This window comes from Oratosquilla oratoria, chromosome 38 (assembly GCF_046742065.1).
Source record: "Oratosquilla oratoria isolate Oo_2021 chromosome 38, ASM4674206v1, whole genome shotgun sequence".
NCBI classification, from domain to species: Eukaryota; Metazoa; Arthropoda; class Malacostraca; order Stomatopoda; family Squillidae; genus Oratosquilla; species Oratosquilla oratoria.
The window spans coordinates 40,560,190-40,577,913 of NC_134814.1; the positions used below are offsets into that span (position 1 = coordinate 40,560,190).

At 39.7% G+C, this 17,724-nt stretch overlaps 2 protein-coding genes across 2 annotated transcripts in view; both read right to left on the reverse strand.

The window, feature by feature from the left end:
- LOC143019772 (uncharacterized) overlaps positions 1 to 17,724 on the reverse strand; it is a 459,919-nt gene that overhangs the window by 287,009 nt on the left and 155,186 nt on the right. The gene's annotated exons all lie outside the window — the stretch shown is intronic.
- LOC143019900 (uncharacterized) lies at positions 13,685 to 15,225 on the reverse strand. Its single transcript, XM_076175877.1, has 4 exons — positions 15,133 to 15,225; positions 14,569 to 14,745; positions 13,998 to 14,102; positions 13,685 to 13,891 (listed from the first exon to the last, which is right to left on the reverse strand). The coding sequence occupies exons 1-4, from the start codon at positions 15,223 to 15,225 to the stop codon at positions 13,685 to 13,687; spliced, it is 582 nt and encodes a 193-aa protein (XP_076031992.1).

Here is a 17,724-nt window from a genome sequence, read left to right on the forward strand (position 1 = left end):
TACAATATTCTATTCACTTGGACACGACCCTTGAAGTAATGATGGGATCAGTGGGATTAGGTCGTTTGTGTATCTCTCTCTCTCTCTCTCTCTCCCTCTCTTTCTTTCACTCTCTTTCTCTCTTTATTTGTTCGTTTGTTTGTTTGTTTTTGCTACTACGGAACTGCTACCTGATCATTTTTTTTTTTTTTTTTACTACGTCTGGCACTCTTGGTTCTTTATTTGTTTTCTTGTTTGTTTTGGTCCTTAGTTATTCAGTTAGTTAATTAGTTGGTTAGTCAGTTAGTTAATTAGTTAGTAAATTTGTCAGTTAGTTATTTAGTTAGTTAATCAGTTAGTTAATTAGTTAGTTAATTACTTAGTTAATTTGTTAGTTGATTTATTGGTTAATTTGTTAGTTAATTAGTTAGTTAATTATTTAGTTAATTAGTTAGTTAGTTAGATAGGTAATCAATTACTTAAATAGTTAGTTAATTACTTAATTAATTTGTTAGTTAATTTATTGGTTATTCTGTTAATTATTTGTTAGTTAATTAGTTATTCAATTAGTAATTAATTAGTTTGTTAATTAGTTAATTAGCTGGTTAGTTAATTAGTTAGTTAATTAGTTAGTTAATTAGTTAGTTAGTTAGATAGGTAATCAGTTACTTAATTAGTTAGTTAATTACTTAGTTAATTTGTTAGTTGATTTATTGGTTAATCTGTTAATTATTTGTTAGTTAATTAGTTATTCAATTAGTAATTGATTAGTTTGTTAATTAGTTAATTAGTTAGTTAGTTAATTAGTTAGTTAATTAGTTAGTTAATTAGCTGATTAGATAGTTGATTAGTTAGTTGGTTAGTTAGTTAATTAGTTAGTTAAATAATTAGTTAATTATCTAATTAATTAGTTAGTTAATTAGTTATTTAATTAGTTAGTTTGTTTGTTTTGAATCGCATTAATGTAGTACAGCAACTACTGAATAATGAAGAGTGGTTCAATATAATTTCTTCCTGGATTTCGTGGTAGAGTACATAAATGGAAAATTCTTAGATGTTCTTAGATTGCTTCTAATATAACTAGAATTATTTTAGTATTTTGTCAGTGATAATCGTCATTTGTATTCCCTGAGGCACTACAACACTAAAGAGGTGCAATCGTAGGGTAAAGGAGAGATGCAAGAGGGTTAGGAGAATAGAGACGGTGTTTGAAATAAAAAACTATTATTTTTTCTCTAAGTCTAGATTAGTCTCCATTCACAAAATAATGCTGCGTGGTTCTGGTCCGTTGGGGTGTCACTAAGATATAGAGAGCATAAATCTTTTGCAGTCTCCTCATATTAGGAGACAACTAGTTCTCATGTCATGTTATCACAACACACCAGCAATGTTCCTTGTGTTATCAGTGTTTCATATTATCTTATATGATATAGCATAAAATGTAACTTCAATATAGTGAGTGCCAACGGGCTCCAGGCATTTTCCACGTTTCAATTTTCAAAACATTTTGAAATATCAATCACGGGGGAGCTAGTGAGTACTTATATATAAAAAAAAATCCTGTCTCTATGTCTTCTGATGGCCTTGTACCTCCATGTTATTAGTTCATCAAATGTACTGATTGAGGCATCCTCAAATAAACAGAGGATATCAAAACACTGTCTTAAATTCATATTTTGTTACTGTATTCGATTTTACATTGATAAATTTCCAATATTTCAGTTATTAATCAAAAATAGTTTTCACACACCTTGAACAAACGTTTGCTAAAAGTACGCAACCATTGATTTCTATGGGGTCCTGGGCACACGTGGATTACGTCTCGGGATTCTCCTGGATTTAATATGCAGTCTAAGTCTTACGACCAAAAGTCTGTGATCGGTCCCAAAGGAATTCAGTACCCCAATAAAACCTTCACTCCTCCCTTTCCCGTCCTATGTGCACCCAAGTATCTAAAGCTACCCATTTCCTCCAGTCTCTCTTCCTTAATACTTACTTCCAGTTTGCTGCCACATTCTACCCTTGTAATCTCATCACATTACTTTTACCCACATTTACCTTCAACTTCCTTCTTTTAGACACCTTCCCAAACTCTGTCACTAACTTCCTTAATTCCTCTTCTAATCCTGCCACAAGTGCATTGTCGTCAGCAAACAACAACTGACATATCTCCCACTTTTATTCATTTTCTTTAACTATCTTCAGTCCCCAGCCCTTTACCTTTACGTTTACCTCTCGCACCACCCCATTCATGTATAAATTGAACAGCCAAGGCGACATAACACATCCCTGGAGAATTCCCACCTTCACCTCAAACCATTCTCTCTATCTATTTATCATTCTAATACAGGCTCTACTTCTTTCGTAAATACTCTTAACTGTTCCTAACATCTTTCTTCCTGTCCCATATATCTGCAAAACCTCCCACAGTGCCTTCCTGTCTACCCTGTTATAAGCCTTTTCTAAATCCATAAATGCCCAAAAAGTACCCTTACTATTTCCTAAAGCTTTCTCAAAGATCTGGCTTAACACAAACATCTGATCCACGCAATCCCTACTCGTCCTAAATCCACACCAATTAATCTCTCTGTTCATCTCCTATTTTTCTCAATCAAAAGACTCCCATAAGGCTTCCCAACTACACTCAATGAACTGATCCCTCTGAAACTACTTCACTTACACTTGTCTCCTTTTCCCTTGTAAAGTGGAACTATGCAGGCACTCCTACAGTCCTCCGGCACTCTACCCTCTTTTAGATAAACATTAAACAGCCTCACCACCCATCATCGGAGGGTCAGACATATACAGAGAACTCTATATTCATTCATATATGACACTAAATACCTATCAGCTGTTCGGACAGTACTCACCTGGGTCATAGATTTGAAATGGATTATTCTCCATGCCCGGTATGAAGGTCTCAGGTCATTCTCATTGAAATGCTCCTCGATACTTCAAGAATTCCCACTGGCACACCTCTATCCCTTTCCTCCCATGACATTTTCATAGCACTGTTTCCAAGTCCTGTATCAGTCTAGGTTCCCAGCAGTCTTTCAACACAACTTGTCTCTACATTCTTTAATGTTTATCCACCACTCCTCTACCTTGGACGCTCTGCAATGTACTCGTCGACAGCTTTAAGAGTTTTACCTTTAAAGGTATATCACAGTTCTCTTCAATGTCCTCAAGGGTGCCAAGTGCTTCGAAATGATTAGAGATAGCTACGGCATACTCCTGGGCGCACACATAATCCATGTACTTTGCCTGGACTTGATACACAACTTGAGTATTGCTAGACATAAAACAACTCTTCAAGCTCATACATACGCATTGGTAGGAACATATACTGCAATAAGAGAGATGAACAGTCATTAAGGAATATCTGTTGCCTTACTTGAGTGCTTTGAAGCTGGAGAATACGGATTTCCAGGAAGTTGTTGGGCAGCAAGAAGGTAAAGTATTTAACTTGAATTGTAATTTACTTTTCCTTGTATTTGGCTATTGGTTAATGTAGTTTAGTCTCATAAAGATTATACACTCATCAGCAGAATAAATACTATAACTGTGGGCTGTAATCGGCTTATTGAAATCGTGATTCCACACAGAAACAAACCCAAGACATATACCTGGTGTAGCTTGACCATTTCACCCTTTCACGACCCCATTCACCACGTAGGCTAACGTAGGGATCGTGGGAGAATATATGCACCCACTACCTTGGCATTGCGGGGAACAACTGTGGTGTGTGCGGATTCGACCCAGGCGGTTACTACTTGGCACATTACATATTGTAGAGGTTGTGTGGGATATAGAATCTAATATCATATCAGTCTTCCTTTTTATTAGGAATACGAACCAAAATTACACATATGACATCATAATGCACTCATCGAGAAAGATGATCTCTAAAGTGAAGTGGGTGACAATGATTGTGATGATGAATTAATTGAGGAACGATTTCCTCCCCAGCTTATTGTAGTCATCAAATCCTCTTACAGACAAGGGAGGATTTCATAAATAAGTTATGGATGTGAGCACTAAGAAGTTATTCTTGATGGTACTAGTGTGAGCAATTAACTGAGGAACGATTTCCTCCCCAGTCTATTGTAGTCATCAAATCCTCTTACAGACAAGGGAGGATTTCATAAATAAGTTATGGATGTGAGCACTAAGAAGTTATTCTTGATGGTACTAGTGTGAGCAATTACACTAATGTCAACAATGACTTTCTCCGAGAAACGAAACAATAGGAGTGATGATAAAGAATTCAAATTAACGTCAACGTTAAACTCGTTTCAAATAGGAATAGTATTCTTAAAGTTCCCAAATCGCTTCGAGATAACAGTAATTGGACTAAATGTACGACACAACTGCGAGCAAAGTCTCTTCACTTTCTTGCTTATTCTTCGTCGTCGTCCTCCTCTTCATCCTCTTCACTAGATTCGTCAGATTCGTCGGATTCGCCCTCCAGGGACTCTTCCGAAGACTCCTCGCTGTCTTCGTCAGAGTGTAAATCCTCGAGGTACTCAGCAAATCTGTGGTAGGATTCCAGGAACTGCAGGCGAGCCTGGTGCACCTCATCGGTGTAGTCTGGGGCCTGATGGATAACAACAAAAAATTCAGAAAAAGATACAACCATATCAGCTCTACACAGTCACTTCGAGAAAATTTTCCTCGGACAAATGTGGGGAGATTGATAGTACCTGAGGCAGTGCGTCGCTCTGAGGCAGGTATCCGTCTTCTCCTGCATCGAAATTAACCGAAGTTTCTTGTCCATAAGGATCCACGAAGGCGAACGAGCCAATTATCTATGCGAAAGAATGAACATGAATACTGAATCAGGTTGATAGTTGCACCATTCAAAACAAACTGAATATACATACACATGTACTTATGTGTATACACGCATATGTGTGTGCATGTATACATAGGGTATATATGTATATAGATAAAAAATTGCAGTGTGTATATATATGTGTGTGTGTGTGTGTGTGTGTGTGTGTGTGTGTGTGTGTGTGTGTGTGTGTGTGTGTGTGTGTGTGTGTGTGTGTGTGTGTGTGTGTGTGTGTGTGTGTGTGTGTGTGTGTGCGTGTGTGTGCGTGTGTGTGCGTGTGTGTGTGTGTGTCTCTGAGTGTGTGTGTGTATGTCTGTGTGCATAGATGCGCTCTTTTTTGTGAACGCAATACTTCACTTCATCAAATTACAATTATATTGTAAATTATGTAGAAAAATGATGATTCCAAAATACCTTGCCGTAAGTGTCACGTTCCTCTGCACGCTCCTGCTGGGGAAGAGCGAAGAAGAACTTGTAGACGCCGTCGTTTCCGTGGTGCTGGACCTCATGCTGGACGCCCTGGAAGGTGGAGAGTAGAGGACCAACAAGCTCCTCAGAATCGTCTCCCATGGAAAGAGAGAATGCCAGAGCCTGCGAAGGAAATAGAACTTACATCAGTTTGAATTCATTTTAAGAAAGTTATATATGAAAAATTCCTTGCATTCTCAAACTTGTATATGAAAGTTTTATCATACCATTACGAAGTATTGCACAAAACAATGCATCTTGTTCGAACTAATGTTCACACTTAGTGGGAGTTCACTGCACAAGCTGAGTCGAAGTGAAGACTCCTCAGCACCCTACCAATATATATATCCCAGCAGCCGGACAGCGGTCAACCCTTCGAGCGACCTTGTTAACTTTTCACTCCAATTTCTGGGTGTGGGCACGTCCCAAGGATGGACATGCTATCTATCCCCTCAGGACACAGTCATGCAAACCTGAATTTAGGAATGCTGACCCCGACACGCAGATTAAGGGCAAGGAGCTAAGGGTTGCGTGAGGTTGCTTCATCGTGTTCGGTTGAAATCGAGTAACCAGGAGTGGAAGTGATCATTGTGTCTCACTTCTGGAGTGTCAACATGGAGTAGTATCCGAACTTCGACGAATTTGTTAGAGGGTTGTTTGGGGTAACAAAGAGGCAAATTATTTTACTTAGATTATAATTTAGTTTTCGAACTTGGTTCCCGGGTAGTATGTTGGTAATGGTATATATATGATAAATTCTATGATTGGGTTGGGAATTCTAAATATGAATGGGACATGTGAGAATTGTACCCTTTGTTTCAAAACATTCATTAGACTTCTGATTGTAGATGTGCCTGTTTCGTAAAGAACTAATAGACATGATTCCAACACTACATACATGTAGCCATTGTGTGTTTGTGCGTGTTTGTATGTTTGTGTGTGTGTGTGTGTGTGTGTGTGTGTGTGTGTGTGTGTGTCAAGGGGAATTTTTTGTCTCTCTTCTCTATATACTCGCCGCATATATAACAGAATGAGTCAGGGAGGTGCCGGTAGCCCCTTGAAGTCATGTGAAAATACAGAAATGTATGCACTCAGAAAATATGGATCTTATAGATCATAGAATAAAAAATAAAAAAAAAAAATTGGGGCCTAAGCAACATAAAATAGGGACTACAAGCCATGAACGGATTTTTATTTTTTACATGGATTAATAAAGGCCTTGTTATTTCTGTCTCATTTTCCAGCTTATGATACGTGTACGATGTTGATACACTATGGCTAACAGAATTGTAGGCTTAAGGAATACAAAGCTCCTTGTCAAATAAACAAAGGAAAATATAATTTCAATCTGTCAATGCAACGTCCAACTGGCTTTACTCTGGATGTCGCCAGGTGATTTTATCCAGGCGTGAGTGAGGCCAGAGAAATCAGTCTGAGCCCCCCCAAAAAATAGATAAATAAATAAATCAATAAATAAATAAATAATGGCCGGCAAGAGTATTGAAAACCTAGACATTTAACTGAAAACATTTGTCACAATTAGAAGGGTTTCTCTAATTCTATGTCATCTTGCTTACCAAACAGGAAGAGTTGATTATCATAAAAAAAAAAAAAAATCCTATCTTCGTACTTCCAGTGGCTCGATTTCGAAACAATTGTACTGAGGGTTGATACGGGTTTGATTGCTCAATGGAGCCCTACAGGTCTTCAGGGTCACGCGGCCGGGTCCTCCTTTTGTGAATGATATGGGGTGCTGCTATGGTTGGGTGTTTACAACACTGAAACCATTTTCATGCCCATATTCAGCGTGATAATCGGATGTTGAAAAGAGGATCATATCACGTAAACAAAGCTGAATTGATCCTACCATTTCAGAGGACATGTGGAAAGGTAGTTATAATAATTACAGACAAGGTTGTATCCTCGTCAGTAGATAAATATTTGTCTCGTGATCGTACTAGTAGCATTATCGATACTGTGGGGGTGAGGTGTCTACGTCGGGAGGCGCCGAGTAGCTACGGCCGAAGAAGTCGTCACCTTTGCGTTGTTGTGCACTTTAGGGACTGTTGGGGCAGGTGGCACTCACTGCTGGCAATCGGAGAGAAATACGGGATTCGAACCAACAACTGGTGGTATGCGAGACCAGTGTGCTTACGATTACGCCACCAGCGCATAATCGGAAGCGTGGGGCGAATTAATGATATCACACCAACTATGATTGGGCGATTTCATTCAGTCCCGGGGGCAGTCCCGGGGCAAGATGGCATCTTGATTACTGCTAGAGTATCCTCTAGCTGAATAAAATCGCTAAATGCTTATAACAATGAAAGTTGTTTATTTGCAACCACTAGACTTTTTTATGTATATATATATATATAGTATTGCTTTTTCTTCTCCAAAAATTTCCAGCGTTCTAGGGTGAACCTTGTCACGTGCTAAGTTCTGGCACGCGTCCCAGGTCCCTGATGAAGAATATAGTGGTCTAATCTGAAACCAAAAGAAATTTTGAAACTAAGTATGAGGTTTGTAGAAAACGAGATCGAATCCCAGGAGAGGCATTTCACTATATGCTATGATTAAATAAATATAATTAAGTAATCACACACACACACGCACGCACGCACGCACACACGCACGCACGCACACACACACACACACACACACACACACACACACACACACACACACACCTCTCATGGCGCTGTGGTTAGAGCTCTGGCCTGCCACTACGGAGGTCCGGGTTCGACCCTCGCCCGGGGCTGAAATAATATCAGTATCGCAGCGCTGAGGGGTGTTACTCCAACTCTCGTGGGCGGGGAGTTGGGGGTGTGTGTGTGTGCAAGGTCATAGCATTACCCATAGATCGGACCTACGAGCTCTGAGCTCTCTTCCAGGAGGGAAATAGCTGTCGATCACGATTCCAACACGTGATCCAAAGACCAAGTGAATACACACACACACACACACGCACGCACGGACGCACGCATGCACGCACGCACATAGTACATGATTCCATGTAAAAATGAACCGTTTCCTTTGCCCTAATTATGGTTTTTGAAGCTTCACCCAGAAGGATTTTCGTTACTTTTTTTTTCTGGACATTGTTGCGCTTCCTGGGCTTTCTCAGTCTTTTGGCTTTATTTGCGTCGTAAAGAAACTGTTCTGACAAGGTTTCTAAGGACAGGAGATTTTAAAGGAAACAAAGTTTGTAGAACCTTTTGGCATTGAATGCTTGAGTATTGGAATGTTGCTGCTTCAATAATAACCAAAGTTACTGCGGTGTACTCTCCTTCCTCTGAAGCCTCCTTGGCTGTAGTTACGAAAGTAGCCCTGGAATGCCTGGTAGTTGGAGAGGTTCAGTGGTTGTGTATTACTCACGCTGCGCGCACAAAGTCTCCTGTATTGATCAGTGAAGCTTTGCAGCTGATGGATATAATGGCAGTGAGTGTTTGCGTGGTTCTTTCGCTGAGAAGCGCCACCACGTTGACTTCCAGATCGTCTTCGTCCTGGAACAGTGTTTCTGGAATCCTTAAGCTCTCTGGAGCTGATTTTCAAGCCTTCAATCAGGCTTTCCTCTTTGACCTCCTCTGCGTTGATTTCTCGAGAAGAGGAACTGTCACCAGGCAAACAGTCCTCCTGAGGGTCCTTGCTCTTCTCCTGTGATGGGCTTCCTGGGTCTTCGTGAACTGGAGTTCGCTCTTCTTCGGGGCGCTGTCCCTCCACGCAGCCGCGAACCCAATTCCAGGCCTTCTGACACTTGGCCTTCGCCTCTTGAAGTCCTTGGGTCCAAGCCTCCCAAAGCTCCTTGACGAAGGAAATAAAAAATTCGAAAAACATTTTTGATTCTCGGGAGATCGCTCTGGACAATCTTCTTCTCTTTTCTGAAACGCATCCTGTGTTCGTGATTGAATTTCTGAACAAACCAGATTACGTTCCCATGTTCACTGAGCACGTTCACATACGCCTTGGCGTTTACCAAGGTCGTTCACAACATCTGAACGTATTCATGTATATTAGCGCTCATGCATATAGATACATATGAATACACAAAAATGACACTAAAAAGATAAATGAAAATTAGGCTAAATAGGAATATTGCATCTTGTTTAGTAAAAAGCATTATACGGAGAAGATCAAAAGACAAATTATTCCCTGGCAGAGGGAACATAGATTCTTGATTAATTCTGAAAGAATCTTGCCAACTTTGATATCATTCTGGTTAGAAATGAGATTAGAGAAATCAAGCCCATCTATTCCGCCGTGTGGAAACATTCCGTACTGGACGATACTCATTCTTTCATATCTACTGCAGCTAGGCCATTCTATTCACTTGGACACGACCCTTGAAGTAATGATCGTATTAGTGGGTTGGGTCGTTTGTGTATCTCTCTCTCTCTCTCTCTCTCTCTCCCTCTCTCTCTTTCACTCTCTTTTTCTCTTTCTCTCTTTATTTGTTCGTTTGTTTGTTTTTGCTACTACGGAACTGCTACCTGATAAAAAAATTTTTACTACGTCTGGCACTCTCGGTTGTTTATTTGTTTTCTTGTTTGTTTTGGTCCTTAGTTATTCAGTTAGTTAATTAGTTAGTTAATTAGTTGATTAGTCAGTTAGTTAATTAGTTAGTTAATTAGTTAGTTAATTAGTTAGTTAGTTAATTAGTTAGTTAATCAGTTAGTTAATTAGTTAGTTAATTACTTAGTTAATTTGTTAGTTAATTTATTGGTTAATTTGTTAGTTAATTTGTTAGTTCATTAGTTAGTTAATTAGTTAGTTAATTAGTCAGTTAGTTAATTAGTTAGGTAATCAGTTACTTAATTATTTAGTTAATTACTTAGTTAATTTGTTAGTTAATTCATTGGTTAATCTGTTAGTTAATTTGTTAGTTAATTATTCATTTAATTAGTTAGTTAATGAGTTACTTAATTAGTTATTTAGTTACTTAATTAGTTAATTAGTTAGTTAGTTAATTAGTTAGGTAATTAGTTAGTTAATTAGTTAGTTGATTAGTTAGTTGATTAGTTAGTTGGTTAGTTAGTTGATTAGTTAGTTGATTAGTTAGTTGATTAGTTAGTTAATTAGTTAGTTAATTAGTTAATTATTTAGTTAATTAGTTGGTTAATTAGTTAGTTTGTTTTGAATCGCATTAATGTAGTGCAGCAACTATACTGAATAATGAAGACTGGTTCAATATAATTTCTTTCTGGATTTCGTGGTAGCGTACATAAATGGAAAGTTCTTAGATGTTCTTAGATTACTTCTAATATAACTAGAATTATTTTAGTATTTTGTCAGTAATAATCGTCATTTCTATTCCCTGAGTCACTACAACACCAAAGATGTGGAATCGTAGGGTAAAGGAGAGATTTAAGAAGGTTAGGAGAATAGAGGCGGTGTTTGATTTTTTTTCTCCGAGTGTAGATTAGTCTCTATTCACAAAAGAATGCTGTGTGAGTCTGGTCCGTTGGGGTGTCACTAACATACTGAGAGCATAAATCTTTTGCAGTCTCGTCATACTAGGAGACAACTAGTTCTCATGTCATGTTATCACAACACACCAGCAATGTTCCTTGTGTTATCAGTGTTTCATATTGTCTTATATGATATAGCATAAAATGTAACTTCAATATAGTGTGTGCGAACGGGTTCCAGGCATTTTCTAGGTTTCAATTTTCAATACATTTTGAAATATCAATATCGGGGGGGAGCTAGCGAGATCTTGTATATAAAAAAAAATCCTGTCTTTATGTCTTCTGATGGCCATGTACCTCCATGTTATTAGTTCATCAAATGTACTGATTGAGGCATCCTCAAATAAATAGAGGATATTAAAACACTGTCTTAGATTCATATTTTGTTACTGTTTTCGATTTTACATTGATAAATTTCCAATATTGCAGTTATTAAACAAAAATACTTTTCACACACCTTCAACAAACGTTTGATAAAAGTACTCAACCATTGATTTCTCGGGGGTTCTGGGCACACGTGGATTACGTCTTGGGAGTCTCCTGGATTTAATATGCAGTCTAAGTCTTACAACCAAAAGTCTATGATCAGTACCCCAATAAAACCATCACTCCTCCCTTTCCCGTCGTATGCGCACCCAAGTATCTAAAGCTACCCACTTCCTCCAGTCTTTCTCCCTTAATACTTACTTCCAGTTTGTTGCCACATTCTCCCCTTGTACATCTCATCACCTTACTTTTACCCATATTTATCTTCAACTTCCTTCTTTTAGACACCTTCCCAAACTTTGTCACTAACTTCTTTAATCCCTCTTCTAATCCTGCCACAAGTGCAGTGTCGTCAGCAAACAACAACTGACTTATCTCCCACTTTTCTCCATTTTCTTTATCTCTAGTCCCCAGCCCTTTACCTTTGCGTTTACCTCTCGCACTACCCCATTAATGTATAAATTGAACAGCCAAGGCGACATAACACATCCCTGGAGAATTCCCACCTTTACCTCAAACCATTCTCTCTATCTATTTATAATTCTAACACAGGCTCTAATACTCTCGAAAATACTCTTGACTGTTCTTAACCTCCCACAGTGCCTTCCTGTCTACCCTGTTATAAGCCTTTTCTAAATCCATAAAAACCCAAAAAAATATCCTTATCATATCCTAAAGCTTTCTCAATGATTTGTCTTACCACAAACATCTGATCCACGCAACCCCTACCTGTCCTAAACCCACACCAATTAATCTCTCTTCATCTCCTAATTCTCTCAATCAAAACACTCCCATAAGCCTTCCTAACTACACTCAATAAACTGATCCTTCTGAAACTACATTTACATTTGTCCTTGTAAAGGGGAACTATACAGGCACTCCTACAGTTCTCTGGCACTCTATCCTCCTTTAGACACACATTAAACAGCCTTACCACCCATCATCGGAGAGTCACGGAGAGTCAGCCATGTACAGAGAACTCTATATTCATTCATAGATGACACTAAATGCCTATCAGCTGTTCGGACAGTGCTCACCTGGGTCATAGATTTGAAATAGATTATTCTCCATGCACGGTATGAAGGTCTTAGGTCATTCTCATTGAAATGCCCCTCGATACTTCAGGAATTCCCACTGTGACACCTCTATCCCTTTCCCCCATGACATTTTTATATCACTATTTCCAAGTCCTGCATTTGTCTAGGTTCCCAGCAGTCTTTCGACACGAGTTGTCTCTATATTATTTAATGTCTTTCCACCACTCCTCTACCTCGGACGCTCTGCAATGTACTCGTCGACAGCTTTAAGAGTTTTACCTTTAAAGGTATATCACAGTTCTCTTCAATGTCCTCATGGGTGCCAAGTGCTTCTAATTGATTGGAGACAGCTTCGACATACTCCTGAGCGCACACATCATCCCTGTACTTTGCCTGGACTTGATACGTATCTTCAGTATTGCTAGACATAAGACAATTTTTCAAGCTCATACATACGCATTGGTAGGAACATATACTACAATAAGAGAAATGAACAGTCGTTAAGGAATATCTGTTGCCTTACTTGAGTGCTTTGAAGCTGGAGAATACGGATTTCCAGGAAGTTGTTGGGCAGCAAGAAGGTAAAGTATTTAACTGGAATTGTAATTCACTTTTCCTTGTAATTGGCTTTTGGTTAATGTAGTTTAGTCTCATAAGGATGATACACTCATCAGCAGAATATATACTATAACGGTGGGCTGTAGTCGTCTAATCAAAGCCGTGATTCCACACAGAAACAAACCTAAGGCATATATCCTAGGGAGACCCTATTGCTGTAGCTTGACCATTTCACCCTTTCACGCCCCCATTCACCAAATAGACCAACGTAGGGATCGTGGGAGAATATATTCATCCCCCACCTTGGCATTGCGGGGAACAACTGTGGTGCGTGCGGATTCGACCCAGGCGGTTACTACTTGGCACATTACACGTTATAAAGGTTGTGTGGGATATAGAATCTATTATCATATCAGTCTTCCTTTTTATTAGGAATACGAACCAAAATTACACATATGACGTCATAATGCACTCATCGAGAAGGATGATCTCTAATGTGAGGTGGGTGACAATGATTCTGGTGATGAATTAATTGAGGAACGATTTCCTCCCTAGTCTATTGTAGTCATCAAATCCTTTTACAGACAAGGGCGGATTTGATAAATAAGTTATGAATATGAGTACTGAGAAGTTATTCTTGATGGTACTAGTGTGAGCAATTACACTAATGTCAACAAAAACTTTCACCAAGAAACGAAACAATAGAAGTGGTGATAAAGAATTCAAATTAACGTCAACGTTAAACTCGTTTCAAATAGGAATAGTATTCTTAATGTTCCCAAATCGCTTCGAGATAACAGTAATTGGACTAAATCTTCGACACAGTTGCGAGCAAAGTCTCTCCACTTCCTTGCTTATTCTTCGTCGTCGTCCTCCTCTTCATCCTCTTCACTAGATTCGTCAGATTCGTCAGATTCGTCAGATTCGCCCTCCAGGGACTCTTCCGAAGACTCCTCGCTGTCTTCGTCAGAGTGCAAATCCTCGAGGTACTCAGCAAATCTGTGGTAGGATTCCAGGAACTGCAGACGAGCCTGTTGGACCTCATCGGTGTAGTCTGGGGCCTGATGGATAACAACAAGAAATTTAGAAAAAGATACAACCATATCAGCTCTACACAGTCACTTCGAGAAAATTTTCCTCGGACAAATGTGGCGAGATTGATAATACCTGAGGCAGTGCGTCGCTCTGAGGCAGGTATCCGTCTTCTCCTGCATCGAAATTAACCGAAGTTTCCTGTCCATAAGGATCCACGAAGGCGAACGAGCCAATTACCTATGCGAAAGAATGAACATGAATACTGAATCAGTTTGATAGTTGCAACATTGAGAACAAACTGAATATACATACACATGTACTTATATGTATACACGCATATGTGTGTGCATGTATACATAGGGTATATATGTAAATAGATAAAAAATTGCAGTGTGTATATGTGAGTGCGTGAATGCGTGTGTGTGTGTGTGTGTGTGTGTGTGTGTGTGTGTGTGTGCATGTGTGTTTGTGTGTGTGTGTGTGTGTGTGTGTGTGTGTGTGTGTGTGTGTGTGTGTGTGTGTGTGTGTGTGTGTGTGTGTGTGTGTGTGTGTGTGTGTGTGTGTGTGTGTGTGTGTGTGTGTGTGTGTGTGTGTGTGTGTGTCTGTGTGCATAGATGCGCTCTTTTTTGTGAACGCAATACTTCACTTGATCAAAATACAATTATATTGTAAATTATGTAGAAAAATGATGGTTTCAAAATACCTTGCCGTAAGTGTCACGTTCCTCTGCACGCTCCTGCTGGGGAAGAGTGAAGAAGAACTTGTAGACGCCGTCGTTTCCGTGGTGCTGGACCTCATGCTGGACGCCCTGGAAGGTGGACAGCAGAGGACCAACAAGCTCCTCAGAGTCGTCTCCCATGGAAAGAGAAAACGCCAGAGCCTGCGAAGGAAATGGAACTTACATTAGTTTGAGTTCATTTTAAGAAAGTGATATATGAAAAATTCCTTGCATTCTCAAACTTGTATATAAAAGTTTAATCATACCATTACGAAGTATTGCACAAAACAATGCATCTTGTTCGAACTAATGTTCACGCTTAGTGGGAGTTCTTCTTAGACACGATGTCACTGCAGAAGCTGAGTCGAAGTGAAGACTCCTCAGCACCCTACCAATATATATATCCCAGCAGCTGGACAGCGGTCAACCCTTCGAGCGACCTTGTTTACTTTTCACTCCAAATTCTCGGTCTGGGCACGTCCCAAGGATGCACATGCTATCTATCCCCTCAGGACACAGTCATGCAAACCTGAATTTAGGAATGCTGACCCCGACACGCAAATTAAGGGCAAGGAGGAAAGGGTTGCGTGAGGTTGCTTCATCGCGTTCGGTTGTCGAGAAACCAGGAGTGGAAGTGATCATTGTGTCTCACTTCTGGAGTGTCAACATGGAGTAGTATCCAAACTTCGACGAATTTGTTAGAGGGTTGTTTGGGGTAGCAGAGTTAAATTATTTCACTTAGATTATAATTTAGTTTTCGAAGTTGGTTCTCGGGTAATATGTTGGTAATGGTATATGTATGATAAATTGTATGATAGGGTTGGGAATCGTTAATACCAATGGGACATGTGAGAGTTGTACCCTTTGTTTCAAAACATCCAGACGTTATATGTATTGAAAACCACAAGATTGCATTAGACTTCTGATTGTAGGTGTACCTGTTTCGTAAAGAACTAATAGACATGATTCCAACACTACATACATGTAGCCATTGTGTGTTTGTGTGTATTTGTATGTTTGTGTGTATGTGTGTGTTTGTGTGTGTGGGTGTGGGGGTTGTGTGTGTGTGTTTGTGTGTGTGTGTGTGTGTGTGTGTGTGTGTGTGTGTGTGTGTGTGTGTGTGTGTGTGTGTGTGTGTGTGTGTGTGTGTGTGTGTGTGTGTGTGTGTGTGTGTGTGTGTGTGTGTGTGTGTGTGTGTTTGTTTGTCTTCACAAACCTTCACCGACTTTTCCAAGGGGGATTTTTTGTCTCTCTTCTCTATATACTCGCCGCATATATAACAGAATGAGTCAGGGAGGTGCCGGCAGCCCCTTGAAGTCATGTGAAAATACAGAAATGTATGCAATCAGAAAATATGGATCTTATAGATCATAGAATTAAAAAAAAAAATTGGGGCCTAAGCAACATAAAATAGGGACTACAAGCCAGGAACGGATTTTTTTTTTTTTTTACATGGATTAACGAAGGCCTTGTTATTTCTGTCTCATTTTCCAGCTTATGATACGTGTACGATGTTGATACACTATGGCTAACAGAATTGTAGGCTTAAGGAATACAAAGCTCCTTCTCAAATAAACAAAGGAAAATATAATTTCAATCTGTCAATGCAACGTTCAACTGGCTTTACTCTGGATGTCGCCAGGTGATTTTATCCAGGCGTGAGTGAGGCCAGAGAAATCAGTCTGACCCCCCCCCCCAAAAAAAAAAAATAATAATGGCCGGCAAAAGTATTGAAAACCTAGACATTTGACTGAAAACATTTGGTACGATTAGAACGGTTTCTCTAGTTCTATGTCATCTTGCTTACCAAACAGGAAGAGTTGATTATCATAAAAAAAAAAATTCCTACCTTCGTGCTTCCAGAGGCTATGTTTCGAAAAAATTGTACTGAGGGTTCATATGGGTTTCATTGCTCCATGGAGCCCTACAGGTCTTCAGGGTCACGCCGCCGGGTCCTCTTTTTGTAAATGGTATGGGGTGCTGCTATGGTTGGGTGTTTACGACACTGAAACCATTTTCATGCCCATATTCAGCGTGATAATCGGCTGTTAAAAAGAGGATCATATCACGTGAACAAAGCTGAATTGATCCTACCATTTCAGAGGACATGTGGAAAGGTAGTTATAATAACTACAGACAAGGTTGTATCCTCGTCAGTAGATAAATATTTGTCTCGTGATCGTACTAGTAGCATTATCGATACTGTGGAGGTGAGGTGTCTACGCCGGGAGGCGCCGAGTAGCTACGGCCGAAGAAGCCGACACCTTTGCGTTGTTGTGCACTTTAGAGACTGTTCGGGCAGGTGATAGTCACTGCTGGGAATCGGAGAGAAATGCGGGAATCGAACCCACAACTGAGGGTATGTGAGACCAGCGTGCTTACGATGACGCCACCAGCGCATAATCGGAAGCGTGGGGCGAATTAAAGATATCGCACCAACTATGAACGGGCGATTTCATTCAGTCCCGGGGTCAGTCTCGGGGTAAGATGGCGTCTTGATTACTGCTAGAGTATCCTCTAGCTGAATAAAATCACTAAATGCTTATAACAATGAAAGTTGTTTATTTGCAACCACTAGACTTTTTTTTTTTTTTTTTATATATAGTATTGCTTTTTCTTCTCCAAAAATTTCCAGCGTTCTAGGGTGAACCTTGTCACGTGCTAAGTTCTGGCACGCGTCCCAGGTCCCTGATGAAGAATAGTGGTCTAATCTAAAAGCAAAAGAAATTTTGAAACTAAGTATGAGGTTTGTAGAAAACGAGATCGAACCCCAGGAGAGGCATTTCACTATATGCTATGATTAAATATATATAATTAAGTAATCACACACACGCACGCACGCACGCACGCACGCACGCACGCACGCACACACACACACACACACACACACACGCACGCACGGACGCACGCACGCACGCACGCACATAGTACATGATTCCATGTACATGCATGTAGAAATGAACCGTTTCCTTTGCCCTAATTAGGGTTTTTGAAGCTTCACCCAAAAGGATTTTTGATACTTTTTTTCTAGACATTGTTGCGCTTCTTGGGCTTTCTCAGTCTTCGGGCTTTATTTGCGTCGTAAAGAAACTGTTCTGACGAGGTTTCAAAGTACAGGAGAATGGTGACCATTTTAAAGGA

What these genes read in the sequence shown, in the direction of transcription:
- LOC143019900 (XM_076175877.1), bottom strand. Translation starts at nt 15,225, where the DNA reads ATGATCACTTCCACTCCTGGTTTCTCGACAACCGAACGCGATGAAGCA. An exon ending in CCCTTAATTTGCGTGTCGGG is followed by an intron (nt 14,746 to 15,132) that starts GTCAGCATTCCT and finishes TTTCCTTCGCAG; the next exon opens with GCTCTGGCGTTTTCTCTTTC. An exon ending in AACGTGACACTTACGGCAAG is followed by an intron (nt 14,103 to 14,568) that starts GTATTTTGAAAC and finishes TCTTTCGCATAG; the next exon opens with GTAATTGGCTCGTTCGCCTT.